At 46.9% G+C, this 27,329-nt stretch overlaps 1 protein-coding gene across 10 annotated transcripts in view; it reads left to right on the forward strand.

The window, feature by feature from the left end:
* GPHN (gephyrin) overlaps positions 1-27,329 on the forward strand; it is a 399,070-nt gene that overhangs the window by 115,736 nt on the left and 256,005 nt on the right. For all 10 annotated transcript variants that reach the window (XM_066608689.1, XM_066608687.1, XM_066608686.1 and 7 more), the window contains exon 2: positions 393-471. In XM_066608689.1, the coding sequence (XP_066464786.1) occupies positions 393-471 (79 nt within the window). The remainder of the gene's footprint in view (positions 1-392; positions 472-27,329) is intronic.

Consider the following 27,329-nt stretch of genomic DNA (forward strand, 5'->3'; position numbering starts at 1 on the left):
AAGAGCGTTTTTTGAGGATTAGACTATTCCATGTTCTATCACTGACTACTCAGGGACGGTGTTACGGGGATTATTCGGATTTCCAGATTTGGAGTCGGGAAGGAATTTTTTTACTCTAAAATTAGTAAAATTGGCTTCTACCTTGTGGAGTTTTTTTTTTCCTTCGTCTGGAGCAACATTGGAGGGGTAATGTGCTGAACTGGATGGACCTATGTCTTTTTTTCAGCTTTACATCTCTTACCATTTTACACCTTCAGTGACTGGGCCATCACCACAGATAATTTCATTTTAATCAATGTCAATTTTATCATTTCAACTAATGAACTAAAGTATGCACTACAAGGTGACCCAGAGTAAGTGTATTGATTACTTCTTCTCTGTTTTATTGGCAGTGAGTGACAGTTGTTTCAGGAACCTTGCAGAAGATCGCAGTGGCATAAACCTTAAGGATTTAGTCCAAGACCCTTCATTGTAAGTACAAAGTTTTGAGGCTCTACTGTCATCTCATTGACACCTTTGCATTTTATGTCACTGATTATTTTTGTACAGCACCGGACATAATACTAGATGTTATCGTAAAGTGATGAAACTTGCTGAAGTAGTGCGGAAATATAATGCCGATAGTGTTGCCAATGGTTCTTAAATGTCAGAAAGCTAAAAAGAAAAGCCCCTCAGTTTATGTGTTGGTTTGAGATGTTCTATAAGAGTAGCGTTCTACTGCAGATAGCCAATAATAACACACATGTAACCCACATATGCTCTAATGTAGAACCAACACAGCTAGGATCTGTTCAGACGGGTATCACGGTTTCTAAACTTACAGGATCTATGATTTGTAGTTTGGATCCATAAGGGGTTGTCACGATAATTTCGACACACCTGCTACGATACATCATATTTTTTACCCCTAGATACAACACAATGTACTGGACTCTTCTGGCCTTCAAAAAGAAATAGAAATGGGCAGACAAACTAATGTGTACACAGAAGTTTAGGGAATGTGAGAGAGGACAGGTAGGAGACTTGTGCGGATTGCAGTTGCTGGTGAACCAGAGGAAACCATTGAGTGACCAAGAAGTCGTCAAATACCCCTTCTCTAAAATGCTGCCATTGTATCATTCCGGGTGGTAATTGTTTTGTTAAAATGTGGCTCTGAGAAATCGTCCTTGGAACATAGAAACGAAAAAAATAAGGCTATAAAGTAGTGTGTGTTATTTATTAAAGAGTCACGCAGGTGTTGATGGCTTCTTATTCATCCTTGTACTCTAGTAACATTCCTAAATTATTTACAGAAATATGGGTCTTCAAGATAAATGGAATACTCTTCCCCTTCCCCTCTTGAGGCACATCACCGCTATTAAAATGACAAATCTATCGAAACTGATGTAGCTATTCGAGACTTTGCCAATTCCAGTCTCAATGGGTGCGCTGTGTGCTCTCCAGCTCAACTTAGATCCTGCTTGGTCCACCCTGAGGGCATCTTCGAGGTGGAGGGAGATAGAAAAACTTTGAATAGCTCCAGTCCAACCTAATTAACTCCTCTGGTTTACATGTCCTATACAGTTGCAGACCTCTCTTCTTGGCCCAGTGTCCTTTACCAGGGAGATTTAGTGCCCCCATTCTGGGATATTTCAATTGGCCTCTCAGCATTCCCATATGACTTCTTTCCTGTTTAACCCCCTCTTCCCAGATGGTCTTACGTGGAGTAAGTCCAAAAGATGGTTAGACAAACTCCTTTCTTCATTTATAGATATTGTTGATCTTAGATCTGGGGAGAACCTTGCGAGATGCTTTTAGCTTACCTTTGTATACCCAATACTATCTCCTCCAAATTAAACATTATAAGCAGACTTTGTTTCCATCCTCCTCGATTTCCTCTCCAACAGAAGCTCTGTTGACCTGCACTTCAACGAAAGGCCTAATCTCGGCTATCAATGAAAATCTTCTGGATCTTTACCCGGACCAAGAGGTTCAACATGCCTATATGGTACAATGGGAATCTTACTTGGGTACTCAACTTTCTTTGGAAACTTGGGGTTTGATCTGGAGGAAAGCTGCCAAGACGTCTATGTGTGACGTATCTAGACAATCAATATAAACTAATGATGTTTTGGTACCATACTCCCTTCAAAGACTAGAATCTAACGTTCCGAACTTGTGCTGGAAATGCGGAATTTCTGAAAGTACATTGCCTCATATATTTTGAGACTGCTGCACCTTAATTAAAACCTTCTTGAAGGAGGTTAAATCCCTAATGTTTAAGATACTACATTATAACATACCTCTTTACCCCCTTTATTATCTCCTAAATGTTCTTCTGTTTTAAATAGGCAAGTGTTCCAGTCAACTGATTAGGTGTTTGATAGCAAAGACCTGGAAGCGAGCTACCCCGCTCTCTGTAACCAAATGATACTGCCATATAAAAGTCGGGAGAAGTACGGAGTACTTAATTGCTTTATTGAATAATTAGATAATGCAATTTTAGGAAGTGTGAGAAAACTGAGACTTGGATTCTGCAAGGCCAATAGGCTTCTATTCCAATGGTCTCCTGTGAATCTCTGGTACTAATGGTTAGGTCACTCTTTCCACCTCGAGTTTCCTTAGTCTTGTCTTGTTTGTGTGGTTTTGTATGTTGTTGCTCCATGGCTGATTCGATCTGATGACATTTTGGTCATGAATATACCAGGATCTATTGAGTCACGGATCTCTACTTACACATAAACCAGTTCCTCTGAGTGACAGAAAAGTGACTTTCTATCACTGTTTTAATTGACATGTGTTTCTGTATCCCTTGTGCTCTATAGAGTTAATGCTATATTTTGTTCCACCTGGATGTGTCTGACACATTGTACTTTGGAATTGGTTCCTCTTTGAGTTTTATACTTGTATTATTGTTAATTTATTGAAATCAATAAAGTTATGGTGGTTTTACACCTGTGTTGGGGATTCCACTTTCCTGCTCCATTCGGGAAGGAGGAAAAGGGGAATCCCCGCAGCCATACAGCTTTGTTTCCTGACGAAACCGAACAGCCCCCGATGGACCCCAGTGACTATAATAGGGTGCGTCCGCTCTCTGCCCAGCTTTTGGGACGGATCTGTGACGGAACTTCCGGCCGAAGGTTCCAACGGGAATGTGAAATTGGCCTTATAGTTTGAAGAAAAAAAAAACAAACTTATCCTGGTGGTCCTAGTCATCTCTGGAGTCATGCAGTCCTGGCATTGCAAACACTCTCTACCTGTATCCGGTACGTGTGCTGTGCACGGGTGAAGCTGATGCAAAGACACCTCGCTTCAATGCACCTGCATCAGATGTCTCTGGAGATGGCTTATAATTTCATAGGTACAGATATAACAGAGATTAAATGGATTTTACAGAGAGAATACCATTGATGACCTATCCTCGGGATGGGTTATCAATAGTTGATCAGCTGGGGTCCATCGCTCGGGCCTCTGACCGATCAGCTGAGCGGGGTGCATGCTGTTAGCTCCGCAAATACAGAGGTCAGAGATGAAGCAGCAGAAGTCTCTGCGACGACCTCTGTGTAGTGGCCGGTGCTTGTAACTGCAGGTACTGCTTGCGTTGATTTCAGTGAGATATGCTGACCATCTGAGGATTGTCGTGGGAGCCAGGTGAATCTCTGTTTTTTTTTCTTCTCCTCCGTGCTGGATTCACATCTACATTGCTCAATACTTCTGTATAATGAGGGTGGGTTATAAAGAGAGTGAGAAGATATCCTACGTTCCTGTGTGTGCAGTGTATGGGAGACCTCATAGCTGCTGGTCTACACTGACCAGCTTAGGAAAAACTGAGAAATGGATAGAGCTTGAGAAAATGATATCCTGCTCTCCTGTGTGTGAAGTGCATCTGTAGAGAGGCGAGAAAGATATGGTAGTGGTCAAAACTTTTTACCAGGTTAGGTGGGACAATGTATGGACATTTCTATGGTGCTTGGGATTTGAGGACAAATCTATAAATCAGGCAAACTATTATATAAGGGAGTCAATTCTAGAATGATGTAAGAGAAGGGGGGCATCACTTTAGTATAGACTGGAAAGCATAACACAACCAGAGTGTCTCCTCACTCCCCTGCCATTGGCTATAGTTAAATGGTCAATTACTTTTCAATAAACGTGTGCTTATGTCATAGCCAACGTGGTAATTAGCAAAAGTGCTAGTCTCCCTTCTAATGCGCTGTCCACTGCTTGTCGTAATATTAAGTCTGTCTCTAGCACCAAGATAGGGTACAGGAAATGGTGGGAGGCTTTGCCTTCTGCTATCTTATCTACCCATAGATGTCTAAGAGGAGGGAGCTGCTCTTATAAGATGCAGAGAAACGTAAACAGATGCTACAGCTTCTAGTAAGTGTTCTATCTCACCTAAATTCCAGAATCACATCTCCACTGCTCAGTACTGCTGTATAATGTCCTCTATGCTGCTGCTGAGAGTGGCCTTCAGAGAGGAGAAGATATCCTGCTCTACTATGTGTAAAATGAATAGGAAATGCCACAGCAACTAGTTCACACCCACCAGCTCAGGGAAAACTGAGAAATAGAGATGAAGCCTGCAGAGGGGTAAACTGATGAAAAATGCCATATGCAAGTCATATAATGGCTAGATATTGTGTTATTTGCCATGTACACACACGGCCGCTTATTTTGAAAAGTCACCTGACAGTGTGAATGCGCTTTAATAGCTATAGGCACATCGAAAGTTTGAAACTGTTCAAGAGTTTGAGGAAGGCAAAGATTGTCATATATAAATGTTTCGTGGTACCATAGGCTCTATAGCCTCTAAAACGACTTACTAAGATGTGGAAGTGCTTGTTTTTGCAACTTCTGCTTCTCACAAACTTCTGAGAAAAGAATTCAGGGAGTTTGTGTCACGTTTATTGGAATGGGATGCAGCATTCACAAATTCGGGACGTCTTAAATACGCTTATAAGTAAAATCTGGTGATGTATAGACTGTACTCCCCCCTTCTCAAGAAAAGTGTATCCCCCTGCCCCCCCACCCCCCACCCCCCCATTCTTGGAAACAACATGACCGTGTGAGGCCCCACTGGGAATGATAAATGGATCATGTGCAATCAGTGATAACTGTTAACATTGAAAATAAGGGAATCTAATGATATGTTGAAAAGAAGCAGATGGTTCTTTGCCTGGTAATCCTTTGCAAATCTGTGAGATATTTGATTCATTTCAAAGTAAACTTGGCTTTTCTGGCTCTTCAATTGAGTTTAGGGAAATTGCAGCTTACCATAAAGAGCTTAGCATGCACAGCTAGATAACTGTTTTAGGAAATTCATAGATGCTCTTTTTATTCTGAACTTCTAAACAGAGTTTGAGATTTTGTAAGCTCTGGAAATGCTTGGTATTCTATTACACACACTATTTCATTATACTTAAAGGGGATGTCCAGGATTAGGGAAAAGAAGAAAGTTTTTTTTCTTTTTTTTTTTGTAGAAACCGCGCCGTTCTCTTATGTTTGGGATGTGACTGACATTGCACCTTGGTCCCATTCGATTCTAGGCAACACCTTTTAAAGGGGTCGTCCAACCATGAATTTTTTTTTTCTAACAGCAGGGTATGGCATGAAATAAAAAAAGATACAATACTCACTTCTCTTTGGCCCCCAAGAAACAGTTGATTGGCTTTGACTCTCAACATATACGTCTGATGGAATTCAGGTGACCACTTTAGCCAATCGGAGGCTGTAGCATCACAGTCCCGAATTCCTGGCATCATGGCACTCAAGATGTGGGCGCTGATGCTTTGTATCTTAAGCTCCACTGGCCTATTGCAGGCTTTATTTTGTTCATACTCCCCCCTATTACCCCACGCTTGTAATGTGTCAAGTAGGCAGTCCCCACAACTGTTATCCATTGACAATGAGCAATGGGGACTGCCCACTTGATGGATTCAAAACGTCAGAAGCTGATTCTAAGGAGAGCCAGAATAGGCAGCTGACATTCATATAGAGACCTAGTGAGAAAGCTATCCATACTATAAGGCAATAGTGGCACTTTGGGTGGGTAAATGCTACTGACAGATTTCCTTTAAGGCAAGGAGGCAATTTAAAGGTGAGTTAGGGAAAAAAATTACAATTAGGCTGTGCCCTTAAAGAGGTTTTCAGGGAAATAAAAAAATAAGGGTCCCCCACGGCAAAAAATAATAAACTAGCTATCGTAGTACTCCCTTCTCCCAGCTTCCCAGCTTGTCTCGCACCAACAACTCCGGGTCTTCCCTGTGATGTCAGGTTTACAGGCTGCAGCATCTTTTGATGTCCTGTTCACAGGCTACTGCAGCCAATTACAGAGCTTAGTGATCAATCCCAGAAATATTAAATGATAAGATTCCTGGCATGGTACCTGCTGGAGAAGGGTCCCCTGATGTGCTTGATGCCGAGCATCTTTCCTGACTGGCTCCGATATTTGGCTTGGTCCCCTTGCAGCAGGCATATACATTCTGCCAGATTAAGTTTCCTGGTGGCCTGAAGTCGCCTCTGCAGATCTCCAGACCATGCTTCCCCTCTAACACTTTCTCTCTGCCCGCTGGAGCTATTCCAGTGGGCTGCTTGTAAACCGGCACTTCATGAAATGCTAAAGTCACTAGTAGGCTGTGTGCAGGGCCTCCTGATAGTACTACTGAATGACCACTTTATTAGTGACACTGGCCCTTTCATGATTGGAGTTTCTCTGTGTGGAAATTATACCCGTGACTTCGGAGGATCAGTTTTAGTGTGAATCCACATTAGATGGGTAAACCCAGCGATCTGAGCAACTTCCAACAAGGCCTGGTCATCAGTAAAAGACTATCCGGGACCAGAATTTCAAAAATTGCTGACTTTTTGGGTTTTTCTTGTGAAACAGTGTAGAACGTACACTGACAATATTGTGATTAGGAAAAACATGCAGCAAAAAGAGATCCTGTGAACATGAGCAACTCATCATTGGAAGGAGTCAGAGGAAGATGTCAAGAATCCTTATGATGAACAGATGGTGTACAGTCAAGCAAATGGCAGCAGAATACAACACTTCTGCTCCAACATGACTGAATTTTTCAACTTGTCGTCCCTTGGCACTGATGGGCTATAACAGAAGATGACCAGTTTCAGTGCTGTTGCTGTCTAAAAGAAACAGAGAGATGAGACTCCATTGGGCAAAAATTGGATCACTGGTTATGGAAAACATCACCTGGTCAGATGACAACAGATTTCTATTGGACCGTGCTGATGTAAGGTCAAAATTTGGCATAAGCAGCATGAATAATGACCCTCCTTGCAGTTGTGAACAGCTCAGGCTGGTGGTGTAATGATGTATGCCATGGCAAAATACTGCCAGTCTGAAGCAACCTTTCGGTGAACATGTATGTGTGTTCGTATATCACACGACTAACGACCACTTGTCAGTAAGTATGTATGTGAGTGCTTCTCATGCTCCGCCCCTGGTGTTGCCATCGCTCCGCCCCCTGCTGACTTCATCGAAGGTCCTACAACATATATAAAACACAGAGCCTGACCGACAGAAGAACAACAAAGTTAGGGATCTTGGAAGGGTAGGACAAAAATAACACAATGAGAATATAACTAAGCCGTTATTATCTCAGACACAACTCAGCAGTCCTGACAGAAGACACCGACGTACCATTACTACAGAGATCTGTCCGGCTGAAGGAGCTGTGGTGATGTCACTGCTGTGGGAGGAGCCATTCTGCAGTTTGGTAGAAAGTACTGTATGAGGGTTCTCATGCTCCGCCCCCTGGTGACATCATCGCAGATCCTATCTATATATATAAAATTGAATGTATGTCTGTCTGCGTGCGTGTCTGTTTGTCCTTTATGCGCTACTACACCATTCATCCGATCGCCATGAAACTTTGGGAAGTTGTTAAGTACACTCCTGGGAAGATTATAGGCATAGTACAAATATCCTACGATAAATGGCGCGCGAGCGTCGTCGAAAGTTACGCCCCCCCCCCCCACGTAGATCGAATAAGTAAGCCACCTGCTATTGTGATGTCATCACTGATGTCATCAACATCGGACGCCCTTGAACATGCCCCAACATGTTCTATAAAGCTGCATTGTGATGTCATTAAGGCTCTATTATGACACGTACAGCTTGGAACCACTAGAGCACGCCAGCCAATTACCATTGGAGTTGGAAGTGGGTAAACAAGTACTAGGATATCTTCCTAAGAAGCCACAGCAGCCGGATAAATTGTATGTTCCACCCAACGGCTATTTTATTCAGCCCGCAAGGGGGAAGCAGCGGCCTACAAAATCTAATTCTCTCATTTCCTGATGTCATAGATAGATAGATAGACTGTATGCAATAACCCTGATAGATAGATAGATAGACTGTATGCAATAACCCTGATAGATAGATAGATAGATAGATAGATAGATAGATAGATAGATAGACTGTATGCAATAACCTAGATAGATAGATAGATAGACTGTATGCAATAACCTAGATAGATAGATAGATAGACTGTATGCAATAACCTAGATAGATAGACTGTATGCAATAACCCTGATAGATAGATAGATAGATAGATAGACTGTATGCAATGACACGTACAGCTTGAAACCATAAATACTAGAGCACGCCAGCCATTTACAGTCAGTCTCCATTGGAGTTGGAAGTGGGCAAACATGTACTCGGCCAGTGATGGCGAACCTTTTAGGGACCGAGTGCCCAAACTACAACCCAAAACCCACTTATGTATCGCAAAGTGCCAACACGTCAGGGGGCGGGGCTTATCACAACGTATGATTTTACCCCCGTCGTTCTAAAAAGGACAAGGCTGTTTCAGAATAGACCGGGTGCAGATTCTGACTGCTTTTTGGACGCGGAAATACTACAGAATGTCCTCAGCGGAGATTTCTGTGGAAAATTCTGCAGCATTTCCGCATCTAAAAAGCAGTCAAAATCTGCACCCGGTCTATTCTGAAAGAGCCCTGCCCATTTCTGCCACATGTACACATACCCCAGCGGTAATAGTGACACCTTCACCCCAGCGATAATAGTGACATCCCACAGCAGTAATAATAGTGACCCTCCCCCCATTAGTAATAAGAGTGACATACCCCAGCGGTTCCCCCAGCAGTCATAATACCCCCCCCAGTGGTCCACCAGCAGTCACAATGCCACCCCCAGCTGTCCACCAGCAATAATAATGCCCCCCTCCCCCCAAGTGGTTCCCCCAGCAGTCATAATGGCTCCCCCCCAGCGGTTCTCCTGGCAGTCATCATGCCCCCCTTCCCCCACAGAGATTTTCTTGGCAGTCACCATGCCCCCCTCCCCCCAACGATTCTCCCAGCAGTCATGCCTCCGCTCCCCCGCCAGCGATTCTCCCAGCAGTCAGAATGTCTCCCATCCCCCCCCAGCGATTCTCCCAGCAGTCAGAATGTCTCCCATCCCCCCCCCCCAGCGATTATCCCAGCAGTCAGAATGTCTCCCATCCCCCCCAGCGATTATCCCAGCAGTCAGAATGTCTCCCACCCCCCCCCAGCAATTCTCCCAGCAGTAAGAATGTCTCCCCCCCCCCCCCCCCAGCAATTCTCCCAGCAGTAAGAATGTCTCCCCCCCCCCCCCCCCCCCAGCGATTCTCACACAACGGCTATTTTATTCAGCCTGGAAGGGGGAAGCAGCGGCCTACAAAACCTCAGTGGTCGCTGCTGCCGTCATCTAGATATATAAAAACGAAGTATGTATGTATGTCTGTCTTCGCAGCAACGCGCGACGGGTACGCTAGTAGGCTATATAAAACACAGAGCCAGACTGACAGAAGAACCCCACAGTTGGGGCTCTTGGAAGGGGAGGACAAAAATAACAAAAGGAGAATACAACTAAGCCAGTCTCTCAGACACAACTCACTGGTCCTGACAGAAGACACTGACCTACCCCCACCACAGAGATCGGTGGTCTGAAGAACCTGCGGTGATGTCACTGCTGTTAGAGGAGTAAAGTTGTGCTTGACTTGTGTGGGAATCAAGATGGATGTATTAGAGCTGTGTGTGTAATGTGTGGGAATCAAGATGGATTTAGTAGAGCTGTGTGTGTGTGATGTGTGGGGATCATAATGGATGTACTATGTAGCAGAGCTGTTTGTGTAATGTGCTGTGTGTGTAATGTGTGGGGTCAGGATGGATGTAGTAGAGCTATGTGTGCAATGTGCTGTGTGTGTAATGTATGAGGTCATAATGGATGGTAGTAGAGCTGTGTGTGTAATGTGTGGGGTCAGGATGGATGTAGTAAAGCTGTGTGTGTAATATGCTGTGTGATATGTGTGGGGTCAGGATAGATGTTGTAGAGCTATGTGAGTAATGTGTGAGGTCCGGATGGATGTAGCAGAGCAGTGTGTGTAATGTGTGGGAATAAGAATGAATGTAGTAGAGCTGTGTGTATAATGTGTTGTGTGTGTGTACTGTGTGGGGTCAGGATGGATGTAGTAGAGTTGTGTTTGTGGGGATCATAATGGATGTACCTTATGTAGCACAGCTGTATGAGGCATTGTGCAACCAGAAACACCTGTACAATAATTTCCTAATAATTACTAGTAAATGCATATTAGTTGCGTGTAGACACGTTTGTACTCAGTTACTGCAATGTGATGGTAATGATCTTTATTAGTATTTTTATTGGTAGTATTACTTTAAATATGTTTTAAACACGGTTGCTCAGCTGGAGTATCTGGACAGCATGGAGCACCCGGGCAGGTTAGTAAGAGGCTCTTCACTATGGTTTCCATACCAACCATCTTGCAGTTCGTCTTTGTCACTGGTTAATGCTGCGGGGCTTGAACTCAATGCTTATTGCAGGTTGTTCATTTCTTTAGTAAACTATTTCAGGGATGACAGGAAGATGCTAGAACAGGTGTAATGTGCAGTTTAGTTAAAGAATCCCTCCGTTCCAATGTAGGATGGGAAAAACCACTGTGCTGCCTAATGGACATCAAGGACCCCCTGGTAAATGCACGTATTAATGTAATAATATGTACTCAGTGATAATTCATACCGTGCTCCCAGCTCTTCCTTTTGTGCCATTGCTTCTCATAGCAGGGTGACGGTTAGATGCCATGTGATGGATGATAGTGCATTTATATACAGGTAGTAGTCAAAAAGACGGACCCAAAGCTATATCTCACTACTGATGTCCTATATTGAAATAACATTAGTGTACTTGAAAAGGAAGACTCGGATGCGCTACACGATGGTATAGAGCACGGGATTGAAACATTGATTCCAATTTAGTGTTGTTCCCCCTGTAAGAAAGAGGGTAAAACCCAATAGCAAAGTTGAAGAGTAGCATGTGAGAATCGGAAATCCACTCCCCGCGTCTCTCTAAGTGCCGTTGGACGTCTGCGAAGTAAGGGAGCGTTCTTTCTGGTAGTACTATGCAACAGCGTACTCAAAGGAGGCCCAACGCGCATCGGTACTTGATTCTCCTGCAGATGATGGTGGATGGCTTCCTGGATGACCTGCCCCCATCATAGCAGAAGAGGGACGCTTCCAGTACAGTTTTGCATAAGCCGTCCTACCAGAACTTGCGTTTCGTTACTTCAGCCATAACAGTGGTCTCGCTGCACTTAGAGCGACTTGGAAAGTGGATTTCTGCTTCTCACGTACTACTCTTCAACTTTATAATTAGGTTTTACTCTCTGTCTCTTACAGGGGCCACAACACAAAACTGAAATCCATGTTCTGGTTCCATGCACCATACTGTCATGTAGCGCATCCATGCTTTTCTAGTCAAGGACGCTATTATTTTAATATAGGACACCAGTATTGGGATACAGCACTGGATCCGACTACACCTTGTATAACCCAATGTTTCCCACGTTACAATGAAGGACATCATTGGTGCCCAGTGGGCATGTGCGTAACCCAGGCTCACCTTGTGGTCTGATTCTCCAGGGGTTGGGGCCAGGGTTTGGTAGGCAAGTGCTGTATTGACATAACAATAGCTAAAGGTCCGTTTACATAGAATGAGTCGTTCATGTGGATCTGATGGGCATTTCCTTCTAGCCCAGTGAGAAGTATAATTATTGCCTAGTGTCAGCTCCCACAACAGCTGTCAACACTTTTTTCTAGCATTTGTAAAGCATGTCAAATGTTTATAGTCCCTTTTTGTTAGAAGGGTCCCTTGAGTATTTGCTATTTAATATTTGTCCTGTTGCTGGGACCTCCCACTGATCAGCTGTAATCTGTAGTTGAACCTGGAAACTAGCGTTCAGTTTCCCTGCAGCGCCACCACAGGTGCAATAAAACATTGCATAACACCAATTGAAATAAGTGAGCTGCCCTGAATTGCATGTGCATTCTGGGTCCCCAGAAAAAGAGAGAGAAATGCCCTTTTTGGCTCATTTTCATTTTGACGAAATGATTACATTAACCACATGAGAAACTCAATTTATTAACCTTGTAAAGCTCCAGGACCTACAGTTGTGTCCGGAGAGTGCAGGGTTTGTATGGAGGGGGAAAGAGGAGCCGGTCCCACTCCATACAATGTGGGTGCTAGCGGTTTCTCACAGCTGACACCTGCCGGTAACAGCCACGATCAATGCTCATGCTGATCGTGGCTGTTAACCCTTTAAATGCCACTGTCAATTCTGACCGCAGCATTTAAATGCCCTGATCTGAGTTTGGGGTCCTAAACAGCTCCCCACCCCCACAATGAGATCACGAGGTGCAGTTTGGTTGCTATGGCAGCCAGGGTCTTCTGAAAGCCTGTTGGGCTGCCATTGCAGATTGTCTATCAAGCCATGCCTGTGTCCGTGGCATGGCTTGATAGATAGCGGTATAATGCCTGTTAGATAGCGGTATCATGTAATTCTATGGTAATACATCATACTGCAGGAGCCATCAAACAATTGCAAGTTCATGTTCCCTATGGGGACAAAAAAAATGTAAAAATCAGTATTAAAAAAGTTTTTGTTAGTTATTAAAAAAAAGAGGTAAAGGTGAAAAAAGCACCCTTTCCCATATTCATAATCAAAACAAATCAAAAGGGATTAAAAAAAAGCAACACATTTGAAATGTCTGAGTTCGTAAAAGTCTGATTTATCAATGTAACACATTGCTAAGCCCACACGGTGAACTCCGCAACAGAACAAGATATATGATGTCAGAATTGCGCTTCTGTCTCCAAGAGAAAATGTAATAAAAGGCTATCAAAAAGTTATATATACTCCAAAATGGCACTAGTAGCAACTACACAAAAAAACAAGCCCTCACATTAACTATGTTGATGAAAAAACTAAAAAGTTATCGCTGTCAGAAGATGGCGGCAGAAAATCAGTTTATTTTTTTCCAAATCTATATTATGTCTTAAAAGTAGTACAGTAAAAGAAAAACTATATAAATTTTGCATTGTAGTAATCGTACTGTTGCTGCAGTGTGTATACCGTAGAGAAAAGATCCCGCTCCCCCAAGGTTGGGCAATTGCGGTTTTTTCACTCCACTTAGAATTTTTGAAAAGTTTTTCAGTACATTTATATGGTTCATTAAAAAGCACCTTTAAAAAAGTACAACTAGTCCTGCAAAAAAACAAGTCCTTAGGCAGCTACTTTGATGGATACTAAAAGAGTTATGAGTTTTTGAACATGGAGAGGAAAACCGAAAATGAAGGGAAAAAAAGGCAGTGCCCTAAAGGGGTTAAATCCCCTAAAAGGGTTTCTCAACAAACTCTTTAACCTCCTACCCCGGTCATTCACCTCACTGATAGTAATATGTGGCCCGAATAATGTGAAGGTAGAGCGCCATCGTGATATTATCCTATCTTGTCTGCTGCTTATCTTTTTGAATTGCCAGGAATACGTTCCAGATGTTTTTTCATAAAGTTGGTTGTTATGCAGAGCAGTAAAAGTCTAATCTAATGCCTGAAGTGGAGAATGAAGAAGGTTTGAGGCAGGAAAATACAGTGAACTGTCTCAATTTCCAGCCATCGAGTGCTTCAAAAGACGATCCCGGCGACCCCCACAGTGCTTGGCGCGATATAAAGAGCTCAAAGCTTTTTTATCTAACCTTTCAGAAGTACATCTTTTAAGTGTATCATTTCGGTATGTCTGCCTGAAATGGTCTTTGGCTTCATCTAATTTTAGGTGTTTAATTCCAGAAATGCTTTGTGTCTCATGCCGGCTAGGACGCCCACAATTCAATGTATTGCTATTTTAAAATAAAGCTGATTGAATATTTCATCCGTATCTGTTTGGCAGTGCATCAGTGGGGGGCCATTTAATAGAAGGAAATACTGAAGCCATGAAATAGAAATTACTTTGTAATGTTTTTTACTGCATTGCTTCCCAATTTATGGAGGTTTTTTTTAACCCTGTAAAGGATTTTCCAATTTAAAAAATCATTGTATAAAAATCATTCTCCAGTGGTTTATTTACTAGGTCTCCAGAGGTCACATAGGTTGCTTATTCACTTAACTGCTGCAGCCAATAAGAGCCAGGCAAGGAGACGTCATCATTGATATCCCCTAAACCTGCCATGGCTTTTACATTACAAACCCACATTACAGGTTTATGGGACATCACCAGGTTAGAAGACCCAGTGATGTTATGGGTCACATGCCATAGCATTGGATTGCTGCTTCGTCACCACGATAAGTACGTGTATCACACCTACTTTGGGGCAGGGGGCTCCGTTAATTAAAAAAATAATAATTGGACAACCTCTTAAAGGATTCCACCTTGCTTTGTACAGATGAGCTGTCAATCAAGTTTTACATTGCCCATTGAGAGGGATTAGTGGAAACTTCTCTCTTGGCTCATTGAAAGCGCCAGGAGTGGACTTAAGAAGAGCGAAAGGAGTATGGACAAAAACATGGAGATGGAATCAGCAGATCACTAACTGCAGAGTCATGTAGCCAGCCCCCAGTAACTTTATTCAGTGAGAGGTCCTCTTTAAGGCTGGGGGACCGGGGGTGATGTTACAGAGGGCTGTATGACCATCTCAGGGAATGGAGGAGGAGGTCGTCAAAACAGAGAGCAAAGAAAGCTACTATTACAGAGGGCTGTAATACACTCCAGGTGAATTTTCTGCTTTCATCTGCAGTGAGGGGGAAAGGACAAGCAGCTACTTTGAGAGGATGAGATAGCTGTGTAGTATTGAGTGGGTGTGGTTATGCTACACAGCCTCTGAAACAGAAGAGGGGAGGAGTAATGGAGCTTATGTTTGTTCATGAGACCAGCTTTGCATTGCTGGGAACACTCTAGCCAGGAACTTGAATGTTATGAATCTTTCTAAATGCATGATAGGTGCATCATTTTTTTTTCTGCAGGGACTTAGTAAAATATGTTTGTATTGATTTTTCATGCACAAAAGACATAATTGTGTTCTCTTCCTCTTGGGGGCAGAAAGGTGAGGGTAGAGATTCAGGAAACTAGCTGCTGTGGTTCCCCAACCTAGTGAAGAGTGATTTAAATGACTCATTTATTTATTATTGCAGCCTAGCCAGATGTTAACATATGCTTTAACACATTGTGGCCAGGGAATGAGTTAGCCTTTTTACATGATGTGATAACCTTGTGATAAATATCAGTTTGATCTCCTAATTGTATTTTTACATTACTAGAGGGACCCGATGTTCGCAACGTGAACATAAGAAGCTTGGAAAAATAGTTGTAAATGTTTAGGTCCACGGCTTGGTCTAGTGTATACCACATGTCTGTATATTATGCCACTTAGTATAGGATATGTAACTGTAGAGCCCCTAGTATATTCGGTGTATCCTGCGGTAATATCTTGTCTCTGTCTCTCTCTCTCTCTCTCTCTCTCTCTCTCTCACACTCACTCTCTGTGTGCCTTTCTCTTTGTGTCTACCATGGGTGTCACTCACATGTAGGTCTCTCTCTCTCTCTCTCTCTCTGTCTTCCATGGGTGTCTCTCTCTGTTTCTGCCATGTGTCTCTGTCTCCCTCGCTGTGTGTGTATATCTGTCTCTGTGTGTTTCTCTATCTGTGCGCCGTCTGTCTCTCTTTCTCTGTCTCTCTCTCTCTCTCTGTGTTTCTTTCTCTGTCTGCTGTGTGTCTCTCTCTGTGTTTCTTTCTCTGTCTGCTGTGTGTCTCTCTCTGTCTGCTGTGTGTCTCTCTCTGTGTTTCTTTCTCTGTCTGCTGTGTGTCTCTCTCTCTGTGTTTCTTTCTCTGTCTGCTGTGTGTCTCTCTCTGTGTTTCTTTCTCTGTCTGCTGTGTGTCTCTCTCTGTGTTTCTTTCTCTGTCTGCTGTGTGTCTCTCTCTGTGTTTCTTTCTCTGTCTGCTGTGTGTCTCTCTCTGTGTTTCTTTCTCTGTCTGCTGTGTGTCTCTCTCTCTGTGTTTCTTTCTCTGTCTGCTGTGTGTCTCTCTCTCTGTCTGCTGTGTGTCTCTCTCTCTGCCTACTGTCTGTCTCTCTCTCTGCCTGCTGTCTGTCTCTCTCTCTGCCTGCTGTCTGTCTCTCTCTCTGCCTGCTGTCTGTCTCTCTCTCTGCCTGCTGTCTGTCTCTCTCTCTGCCTGCTGTCTGTCTCTCTCTCTGCCTGCTGTCTGTCTCTCTCTCTGCCTACTGTCTGTCTCTCTCTCTGCCTACTGTCTGTCTCTCTCTCTGCCTACTGTCTGTCTCTCTCTCTGCCTACTGTCTGTCTCTCTCTGCCTACTGTCTGTCTCTCTCTGCCTACTGTCTGTCTCTCTCTCTGCCTGCCATGTGTGTGCCTCTGTCTCTCTCTGTCTGCCATGTGTGTGCCTCTCTCTGTCTGCCCTGTGTGTGCCTCTCTCTGTCTGCCCTGTGTGTGTCTCTCTCTGTCTGCCCTGTGTGTGTCTCTCTCTGTCTCTCTCTGTCTGCCTTGTGTGTGTGTGTCTCTCTCTGTCTGCCTTGTGTGTGTGTGTGTCTCTCTCTGTCTGCCTTGTGTGTGTGTGTCTCTCTCTGTCTGCCTTGTGTGTGTGTGTCTCTCTCTGCCTTGTGTGTGTGTGTCTCTGTCTGCCTTGTGTGTGTCTCTCTCTGCCTTGTGTGTGTGTCTCTCTGTCTGCCTTGTGTGTGTCTCTGTCTGCCTTGTGTGTGTCTCTGTCTGCCCTGTGTGTGTCTCTCTCTGTCTGCCCTGTGTGTGTCTCTCTCTGTCTGCCCTGTGTGTGTCTCTCTCTGTCTCTGTCTGCCCTGTGTGTGTCTCTCTCTGTCTCTCTCTGTCTGCCCTGTGTGTGTCTCTCTCTGTCTCTCTCTGTCTGCCTTGTGTGTGTGTGTCTCTCTCTGTCTGCCTTGTGTGTGTGTGTGTCTCTCTCTGTCTGCCTTGTGTGTGTGTGTCTCTCTCTGTCTGCCTTGTGTGTGTGTCTCTCTCTGCCTTGTGTGTGTGTGTCTCTCTCTGCCTTGTGTGTGTGTGTCTCTCTCTGCCTTGTGTGTGTGTGTCTCTCTCTGTCTGCCTTGTGTGTGTGTCTCTCTCTGCCTTGTGTGTGTGTGTCTCTCTCTGCCTTGTGTGTGTGTGTCTCTGTCTGCCTTGTGTGTGTGTCTCTCTGTCTGCCTTGTGTGTGTCTCTGTCTGCCTTGTGTGTGTCTCTGTCTGCCTTGTGTGTGTCTCTCTCTGCCTTGTATGTGTCTCTCTCTGCCTTGTGTGTGTCTCTGTCTGCCTTGTGTGTGTCTCTGTCTGCCTTGTGTGTGTCTCTGTCTGCCTTGTGTGTGTCTCTGTCTGCCTTGTGTGTGTCTCTGTCTGCCCTGCGTGTGTCTCTCTCTGTCTCTGTCTGCCCTGCGTGTGTGTCTCTCTCTGTCCCTGTCTGCCCTGCGTGTGTCTCTCTCTGTCTGCCCTGTGTGTGTCTCTCTGTCTGCCCTGTGTGTGTCTCTCTCTGTCTCTGTCTGCCCTGTGTGTGTCTCTCTCTGTCTCTGTCTGCCCTGTGTGTGTCTCTCTCTGTCTCTGTCTGCCCTGTGTGTGTGTCTCTGTCTGTCTGCCCTGTGTGTGTCTCTCTCTGTCTGCCCTGTGTGTGTCTCTCTCTGTCTGCCCTGTGTGTGTCTCTCTCTGTCTGCCTTGTGTGTGTGTCTGTCTCTGTCTGCCTTGTGTGTGTGTCTCTCTCTGTCTGCCTTGTGTGTGTGTCTGTCTCGGTCTCTGTCTGCCTTCTGTGTGTGTCTGTCTCTCTCTCTCTGTCTGCCTTGTGTGTGTCTGTCTCTCTCTCTCTGTCTGCCTTGTGTGTGTCTCTTTCTCTGTTTGCCTTCTGTGTGTGTGTCTCTCTCTGTCTGCCTTCTGTGTGTGTGTCTCTCCCTCTGTCTGCCTTCTGTGTGTGTCTCTCCCTCTGTCTGCCTTCTGTGTGTGTCTCTCCCTCTGTCTGCCTTCTGTGTGTGTGTCTCTCTCTGTCTGGTCTGTGTCTCTCTCTGTCTGGTCTGTGTCTCTCTCTGTCTGCCCTGTGTGTATCTCTCTCTGTCTCTCTCTGTCTGCCTTGTGTGTGTGTGTGTGTGTGTCTCTCTCTCTCTCTGTCTGCCTTGTGTGTGTGTGTCTCTCTCTGTCTGCCTTGTGTGTGTCTCTCTCTGTCTGCCTTGTGTGTGTCTCTCTCTGTCTGCCTTGTGTGTGTCTCTCTCTGTCTGCCTTGTGTGTGTCTCTCTCTCTGTCTGCCTTGTGTGTGTCTCTCTCTCTGACTGCCTTGTGTGTGTCTCTCTCTGACTGCCTTGTGTGTGTGTCTCTCTCTCTGTCTGCCTTGTGTGTCTCTCTCTGTCTGCCTTGTGTGTGTCTCTCTCTGTCTGCCTTGTGTGTGTCTCTCTCTGTCTGCCTTGTGTGTGTCTCTCTCTCTGTCTGCCTTGTGTGTGTCTCTCTCTCTGTCTGCCTTGTGTGTGTCTCTCTCTCTGTCTGCCTTGTGTGTGTCTCTCTCTCTGTCTGCCTTGTGTGTGTGTCTCTCTCTGTCTGCCTTGTGTGTGTGTCTCTCTCTGTCTGCCTTGTGTGTGTCTCTCTCTCTCTGTCTGCCTTGTGTGTGTCTCTCTCTCTGTCTGCCTTGTGTGTGTCTCTCTCTCTGTCTGCCTTGTGTGTCTCTCTCTCTGTCTGCCTTGTGTGTGTCTCTCTCTCTATCTGCCTTGTGTGTGTGTCTCTCTCTCTGTCTGCCTTGTGTGTGTGTCTCTCTCTGTCTGCCTTGTGTGTGTGTCTCTCTCTCTGTCTGCCTTGTGTGTGTGTCTCTCTCTCTGTCTGCCTTGTGTGTGTGTCTCTCTCTCTGTCTGCCTTGTGTGTGTGTCTCTCTCTCTGTCTGCCTTGTGTGTGTGTCTCTCTCTCTGTCTGCCTTGTGTGTGTGTCTCTCTCTCTGTCTGCCTTGTGTGTGTGTCTCTCTCTCTGTCTGCCTTGTGTGTGTGTCTCTCTCTCTGTCTGCCTTGTGTGTGTGTCTCTCTCTCTGTCTGCCTTGTGTGTGTGTCTCTCTCTGTCTGCCTTGTGTGTGTGTCTCTCTCTGTCTGCCTTGTGTGTGTGTCTCTCTCTGTCTGCCTTGTGTGTGTGTCTCTCTCTGTCTGCCTTGTGTGTGTGTCTCTCTCTGTCTGCCTTGTGTGTGTGTCTCTCTCTGTCTGCCTTGTGTGTGTGTCTCTCTCTGTCTGCCTTGTGTGTGTCTCTCTCTCTGTCTGCCTTGTGTGTGTGTGTGTCTCTCTCTGTCTGCCTTGTGTGTGTCTCTCTCTGTCTGCCTTGTGTGTGTCTCTCTCTGTCTGCCTTGTGTGTGTCTCTCTCTGTCTGCCTTCTGTGTGTGTGTCTCTCCCTCTGTCTGCCTTCTGTGTGTGTGTCTCTCCCTCTGTCTGCCTTCTGTGTGTGTGTCTCTCCCTCTGTCTGCCTTCTGTGTGTGTGTCTCTCCCTCTGTCTGCCTTCTGTGTGTGTGTCTCTCCCTCTGTCTGCCTTCTGTGTGTGTGTCTCTCCCTCTGTCTGCCTTCTGTGTGTGTGTCTCTCCCTCTGTCTGCCTTCTGTGTGTGTGTCTCTCCCTCTGTCTGCCTTCTGTGTGTGTGTCTCTCCCTCTGTCTGCCTTCTGTGTGTGTGTCTCTCCCTCTGTCTGCCTTCTGTGTGTGTCTCTCCCTCTGTCTGCCTTCTGTGTGTGTGTCTCTCCCTCTGTCTGCCTTCTGTGTGTGTGTCTCTCCCTCTGTCTGCCTTCTGTGTGTGTCTCTCCCTCTGTCTGCCTTCTGTGTGTGTCTCTCCCTCTGTCTGCCTTCTGTGTGTGTCTCTCCCTCTGTCTGCCTTCTGTGTGTGTCTCTCCCTCTGTCTGCCTTCTGTGTGTGTCTCTCCCTCTGTCTGCCTTCTGTGTGTGTCTCTCCCTCTGTCTGCCTTCTGTGTGTGTGTCTCTCTCTGTCTGGTCTGTGTCTCTCTCTGTCTGCCCTGTGTGTGTGTGTGTGTGTCTCTCTCTCTCTCTCTGTCTGCCTTGTGTGTGTGTGTCTCTCTCTGTCTGCCGTGTGTGTGTGTCTCTCTCTGTCTGCCGTGTGTGTGTGTCTCTCTCTGTCTGCCTTGTGTGTGTTTCTCTCTGTCTGCCTTGTGTGTCTCTCTCTCTGTCTGCCTTGTGTGTGTCTCTCTCTGTCTGCCTTGTGTGTGTCTCTCTCTCTGACTGCCTTGTGTGTGTGTCTCTCTCTCTCTGTCTGCCTTGTGTGTGTCTCTCTGTCTGCCTTGTGTGTGTCTCTCTCTGTCTGCCTTGTGTGTGTCTCTCTCTGTCTGCCTTGTGTGTGTCTCTCTCTGTCTGCCTTGTGTGTGTCTCTCTCTCTGTCTGCCCTGTGTGTGTCTCTCTCTCTGTCTGCCTTGTGTGTGTCTCTCTCTCTGTCTGCCTTGTGTGTGTCTCTCTCTCTGTCTGCCTTGTGTGTGTCTCTCTCTCTGTCTGCCTTGTGTGTGTCTCTCTCTCTGTCTGCCTTGTGTGTGTCTCTCTCTCTGTCTGCCTTGTGTGTGTCTCTCTCTCTGTCTGCCTTGTGTGTGTCTCTCTCTCTGTCTGCCTTGTGTGTGTCTCTCTCTCTCTGTCTGCCTTGTGTGTGTCTCTCTCTCTGTCTGCCTTGTGTGTGTCTCTCTCTCTCTGTCTGCCTTGTGTGTGTCTCTCTCTCTCTGTCTGCCTTGTGTGTGTCTCTCTCTCTCTGTCTGCCTTGTGTGTGTGTCTCTCTCTCTCTGTCTGCCTTGTGTCTCTCTCTCTGTCTGCCTTGTGTCTCTCTCTCTGTCTGCCTTGTGTCTCTCTCTCTGTCTGCCTTGTGTGTGTGTCTCTCTCTCTGTCTGCCTTGTGTGTGTGTCTCTCTCTGTCTGCCTTGTGTGTGTCTCTCTCTGTCTGCCTTGTGTGTGTCTCTCTCTGTCAGCCTTGTGTGTGTCTCTCTCTGTCTGCCTTGTGTGTGTCTCTCTCTGTCTGCCTTGTGTGTGTCTCTCTCTGTCTGCCTTGTGTGTGTCTCTCTCTGTCTGCCTTGTGTGTGTCTCTCTCTGTCTGCCTTGTGTGTGTCTCTCTCTGTCTGCCTTGTGTGTGTGTGTCTCTCTCTGTCTGCCTTGTGTGTGTCTCTCTCTGTCTGCCTTGTGTGTGTCTCTCTCTGTCTGCCTTCTGTGTGTGTGTCTCTCCCTCTGTCTGCCTTCTGTGTGTGTGTCTCTCCCTCTGTCTGCCTTCTGTGTGTGTCTCTCCCTCTGTCTGCCTTCTGTGTGTGTCTCTCCCTCTGTCTGCCTTCTGTGTGTGTGTCTCTCTCTGTCTGGTCTGTGTCTCTCTCTGTCTGGTCTGTGTCTCTCTCTGTCTGCCCTGTGTGTATCTCTCTCTGTCTCTCTCTGTCTGCCTTGTGTGTGTGTGTGTGTGTCTCTCTCTCTCTCTGTCTGCCTTGTGTGTGTCTCTCTCTGTCTGCCGTGTGTGTGTGTCTCTCTCTGTCTGCCGTGTGTGTGTGTCTCTCTCTGTCTGCCGTGTGTGTGTGTCTCTCTCTGTCTGCCTTGTGTGTCTCTCTCTCTGTCTGCCTTGTGTGTGTCTCTCTCTGTCTGCCTTGTGTGTGTCTCTCTCTGTCTGCCTTGTGTGTGTCTCTCTCTGTCTGCCTTGTGTGTGTCTCTCTCTGACTGCCTTGTGTGTGTGTCTCTCTGTCTGCCTTGTGTGTGTCTCTCTGTCTGCCTTGTGTGTGTCTCTCTGTCTGCCTTGTGTGTGTCTCTCTCTGTCTGCCTTGTGTGTGTGTGTCTCTCTGTCTGCCTTGTGTGTGTCTCTCTCTGTCTGCCTTGTGTGTGTGTTTCTCTCTGTCTGCCTTGTGTGTGTCTCTCTCTCTGTCTGCCTTGTGTGTGTCTCTCTCTCTGTCTGCCTTGTGTGTGTCTCTCTCTCTGTCTGCCTTGTGTGTGTCTCTCTCTCTGTCTGCCTTGTGTGTGTCTCTCTCTCTGTCTGCCTTGTGTGTGTCTCTCTCTCTGTCTGCCTTGTGTGTGTGTGTCTCTCTCTGTCTGCCTTGTGTGTGTGTCTCTCTCTGTCTGCCTTGTGTGTGTGTCTCTCTCTCTGTCTGCCTTGTGTGTGTGTCTCTCTCTCTGTCTGCCTTGTGTGTGTGTCTCTCTGTCTGCCTTGTGTGTGTCTCTCTCTGTCTGCCTTGTGTGTGTGTCTCTCTCTGTCTGCCTTGTGTGTGTGTCTCTCTCTGTCTGCCTTGTGTGTGTGTCTCTCTCTGTCTGCCTTGTGTGTGTGTCTCTCTCTGTCTGCCTTGTGTGTGTGTGTCTCTCTCTGTCTGCCTTGTGTGTGTGTCTCTCTCTGTCTGCCTTGTGTGTGTGTCTCTCTCTGTCTGCCTTGTGTGTGTGTCTCTCTCTGTCTGCCTTGTGTGTGTCTCTCTCTCTGTCTGCCTTGTGTGTGTCTCTCTCTCTGTCTGCCTTGTGTGTGTCTCTCTCTGTCTGCCTTGTGTGTGTGTGTGTCTCTCTCTGTCTGCCTTGTGTGTGTGTGTGTCTCTCTCTGTCTGCCTTGTGTGTGTGTGTGTCTCTCTCTGTCTGCCTTGTGTGTGTGTGTGTCTCTCTCTGTCTGCCTTGTGTGTGTGTCTCTCTCTGTCTGCCTTGTGTGTGTGTCTCTCTCTGTCTGCCTTGTGTGTGTGTCTCTCTCTGTCTGCCTTGTGTGTGTGTCTCTCTCTGTCTGCCTTGTGTGTGTGTCTCTCTCTGTCTGCCTTGTGTGTGTGTCTCTCTCTGTCTGCCTTGTGTGTGTGTCTCTCTCTGTCTGCCTTGTGTGTGTCTCTCTCTCTGTCTGCCTTGTGTGTGTGTGTCTCTCTCTGTCTGCCTTGTGTGTGTGTGTCTCTCTCTGTCTGCCTTGTGTGTGTGTGTCTCTCTCTGTCTGCCTTGTGTGTGTGTGTCTCTCTCTGTCTGCCTTGTGTGTGTGTGTCTCTCTCTGTCTGCCTTGTGTGTGTGTGTCTCTCTCTGTCTGCCTTGTGTGTGTGTGTCTCTCTCTGTCTGCCTTGTGTGTGTGTGTCTCTCTCTGTCTGCCTTGTGTGTGTGTGTCTCTCTCTGTCTGCCTTGTGTGTGTCTCTCTCTGTCTGCCTTGTGTGTGTCTCTCTCTGTCTGCCTTGTGTGTGTCTCTCTCTGTCTGCCTTGTGTGTGTCTCTCTCTGTCTGCCTTGTGTGTGTCTCTCTCTGTCTGCCTTGTGTGTGTCTCTCTCTGTCTGCCTTGTGTGTGTCTCTCTCTGTCTGCCTTGTGTGTGTCTCTCTCTGTCTGCCTTGTGTGTGTCTCTCTCTGTCTGCCTTGTGTGTGTCTCTCTCTGTCTGCCTTGTGTGTGTCTCTCTCTGTCTGCCTTGTGTGTGTCTCTCTCTGTCTGCCTTGTGTGTGTCTCTCTCTGTCTGCCTTGTGTGTGTCTCTCTCTGTCTGCCTTGTGTGTGTCTCTCTCTGTCTGCCTTGTGTGTGTCTCTCTCTGTCTGCCTTGTGTGTGTCTCTCTTTCTGATTGCCCTGTGTGTATCTGTGTGTCTGCCCTGTGTGTGTCTCTGTTGGTCTCTCTCTGTCTGCCTCTCTCTCTGTCTGCCCTGTGGGTCTCTTTCTCTGTCTGCCCTGTGTCTCTCTCTCTCTGTCTCTCTCTGTCTGCCCTGTGTGTGTCTGTCTCTCTCTGTCTGCCCTGTGTGTGTCTCTCTCTCTCTCTGCCCTGTGTGTCTCTCTCTCTCTGTCTGCCCTGTGTGTCTCTCTCTCTCTGTCTGCCCTGTGTGTCTCTCTCTTTCTGTCTGCCCTGTGTGTCTCTCTCTCTGTCTGCCTTGTGTGTGTCTCTCTCTCTCTCTGTCTGCCTTGTGTGTGTCTCTCTCTCTCTGTCTGCCTTGTGTGTGTCTCTCTCTCTCTGTCTGCCTTGTGTGTGTCTCTCTCTCTGTCTGCCTTGTGTGTGTGTGTCTCTCTCTGTCTGCCTTGTGTGTGTGTCTCTCTCTGTCTGCCTTGTGTGTGTCTCTCTCTGCCTTGTGTGTGTCTCTCTCTGTCTGCCCTGTGTGTGTCTCTCTCTGTCTGCCCTGTGTGTGTCTCTCTCTGTCTGCCTTGTGTGTGTCTCTCTCTGTCTGCCTTGTGTGTTTCTCTCTCTGTCTGCCTTGTGTGTTTCTCTCTCTGTCTGCCTTGTGTGTTTCTCTCTCTGTCTGCCTTGTGTGTTTCTCTCTCTGTCTGCCTTGTGTGTTTCTCTCTCTGTCTGCCTTGTGTGTGTCTCTCTCTGTCTGCCTTGTGTGTGTCTCTCTCTGTCTGCCTCGTGTGTGTCTCTCTCTGTCTGCCTCGTGTGTGTCTCTCTCTGTCTGCCTTGTGTGTGTCTCTCTCTGTCTGCCCTGTGTGTGTCTCTCTCTGTCTGCCCTGTGTGTGTCTCTCTCTGTCTGCCTTGTGTGTGTCTCTCTCTGTCTGCCTTGTGTGTTTCTCTCTCTGTCTGCCTTGTGTGTTTCTCTCTCTGTCTGCCTTGTGTGTGTCTCTCTCTGTCTGCCTTGTGTGTGTCTCTCTCTGTCTGCCTTGTGTGTGTCTCTCTCTGTCTGCCTTGTGTGTGTCTCTCTCTGTCTGCCTTGTGTGTGTCTCTCTCTGTCTGCCTTGTGTGTGTCTCTCTCTGTCTGCCTTGTGTGTGTCTCTCTCTGTCTGCCTTGTGTGTGTCTCTCTCTGTCTGCCTTGTGTGTGTCTCTCTCTGTCTGCCTTGTGTGTGTCTCTCTCTGTCTGCCTTGTGTGTGTCTCTCTCTGTCTGCCTTGTGTGTGTCTCTCTCTGCCTGCCTTGTGTGTGTCTCTCTCTGCCTGCCTTGTGTGTGTCTCTCTCTGCCTGCCTTGTGTGTGTGTCTCTCTCTGTCTGCCTTGTGTGTGTGTCTCTCTCTGTCTGCCTTGTGTGTGTGTCTCTCTCTGTCTGCCTTGTGTGTGTGTCTCTCTCTGTCTGCCTTGTGTGTGTGTCTCTCTCTGTCTGCCTTGTGTGTGTGTCTCTCTCTGTCTGCCTTGTGTGTGTGTCTCTCTCTGTCTGCCTTGTGTGTGTGTCTCTCTCTGTCTGCCTTGTGTGTGTGTCTCTCTCTGTCTGCCTTGTGTGTGTGTCTCTCTCTGTCTGCCTTGTGTGTGTGTCTCTCTCTGTCTGCCTTGTGTGTGTGTCTCTCGCTGTCTGCCTTGTGTGTGTGTCTCCCTCTGTCTGCCTTGTGTGTGTGTCTCTCTCTCTGCCTGCCTTATGTGTGTCTCTGTTGGTCTCTCTCTGTCTGCCTCTCTCTCTGTCTGCCCTGTGTGTGTCTCTCTGTCTCTGTCTGCCCTGTGTGTGTCTCTCTGTCTCTGTCTGCCTTGTGTGTGTGTGTCTCTCTCTCTGTCTCTGTCTGCCTTGTGTGTGTGTCTCTCTCTCTCTGTCTCTGTCTGCCTTGTGTGTGTGTCTCTCCCTGTCTGCCTTGTGTGTGTGTCTCTCGCTGTCTGCCCTGTGTGCGTCTCTCGCTGTCTGCCCTGTGTGCGTCTCTCGCTGTCTGCCCTGTGTGCGTCTCTCGCTGTCTGCCTTGTGTGCGTCTCTCGCTGTCTGCCTTGTGTGCGTCTCTCGCTGTCTGCCTTGTGTGCGTCTCTCGCTGTCTGCCTTGTGTGCGTCTCTCGCTGTCTGCCTTGTGTGCGTCTCTCGCTGTCTGCCTTGTGTGCGTCTCTCGCTGTCTGCCTTGTGTGCGTCTCTCGCTGTCTGCCTTGTGTGCGTCTCTCGCTGTCTGCCTTGTGTGCGTCTCTCGCTGTCTGCCTTGTGTGCGTCTCTCGCTGTCTGCCTTGTGTGCGTCTCTCGCTGTCTGCCTTGTGTGCGTCTCTCGCTGTCTGCCTTGTGTGCGTCTCTCGCTGTCTGCCTTGTGTGCGTCTCTCGCTGTCTGCCTTGTGTGCGTCTCTCGCTGTCTGCCTTGTGTGCGTCTCTCGCTGTCTGCCTTGTGTGCGTCTCTCGCTGTCTGCCTTGTGTGCGTCTCTCGCTGTCTGCCTTGTGTGCGTCTCTCGCTGTCTGCCTTGTGTGCGTCTCTCGCTGTCTGCCTTGTGTGCGTCTCTCGCTGTCTGCCTTGTGTGCGTCTCTCGCTGTCTGCCTTGTGTGCGTCTCTCGCTGTCTGCCTTGTGTGCGTCTCTCGCTGTCTGCCTTGTGTGCTGTGCTCCGTCGGCCTGTCGCTGTGCTCCGTCGGCCTGTCGCTGTGCTCCGTCGGCCTGTCGCTGTGCTCCGTCGGCCTGTCGCTGTGCTCCGTCGGCCTGTCGCTGTGCTCCGTCGGCCTGTCGCTCTGCTCCGTCGGCCTGTCGCTCTGCTCCGTCGGCCTGTCGCTCTGCTCCGTCGGCCTGTCGCTGTGCTCCGTCGGCCTGTCGCTCTGCTCCGTCGGCCTGTCGGCCTGTCTGTCTGTCTCTCTCTCCCCAGTTGCTTAGCAAGGCAACCCTTCACTCTCTGGGGCTGACAAAACAGAGCAGCCATAGACTTAACATTGTTACTTTGAACTTGCCTGACTGCTCACTGCACCTAATAAACTCAAGTTTAATGATTTAACATCGGTGGGTGGCATGTACCTCATCTAATGCCACCAAAATCAGCCACCAAAGTTAAAGCAAAGGGGTCAAAGTGTGGTGCAAGGAAAAGCATGTCGGCTTATTTATATTAGATTTTACGCTGCTATTTATAAAATTAAGTCTGAAAACACAGTCATTTATCTTATTGTTTCATTGTGGAAATGAAAGATGTTTGGTGTCAGTTATCATTCATTTAGACTTTTTATGTGGGTGTACATTTACTTTTCTAAATGTTTGGTTTTTTTTAGATTTTTCTGAGTTTTATCAATTCTAGACACATTTTTGATATTTTCTGTCTGTAATTGTTACTCTGTTACTTGCTGTTTTTGTTACATTACTATTTATTTTAACTCTCATTTACTTAACTGGAGACAGTTGTGATTATGCTTGGCTTGCTGACCCCTGCTTGTCTTTTATGTGGCAATCATATCTTGCCATCTGTTTAAAGCAGAGGTGCACAACCTTTTATGGCCTGAGGGCCACATTATCCCGTTCAACTACTCTCAAGAGACGTAATAAACCTTAAGGGGATG

The sequence above is a fragment of the Eleutherodactylus coqui genome, chromosome 6 (genome assembly GCF_035609145.1).
Source record: "Eleutherodactylus coqui strain aEleCoq1 chromosome 6, aEleCoq1.hap1, whole genome shotgun sequence".
Classification (NCBI taxonomy): Eukaryota; Metazoa; Chordata; class Amphibia; order Anura; family Eleutherodactylidae; genus Eleutherodactylus; species Eleutherodactylus coqui.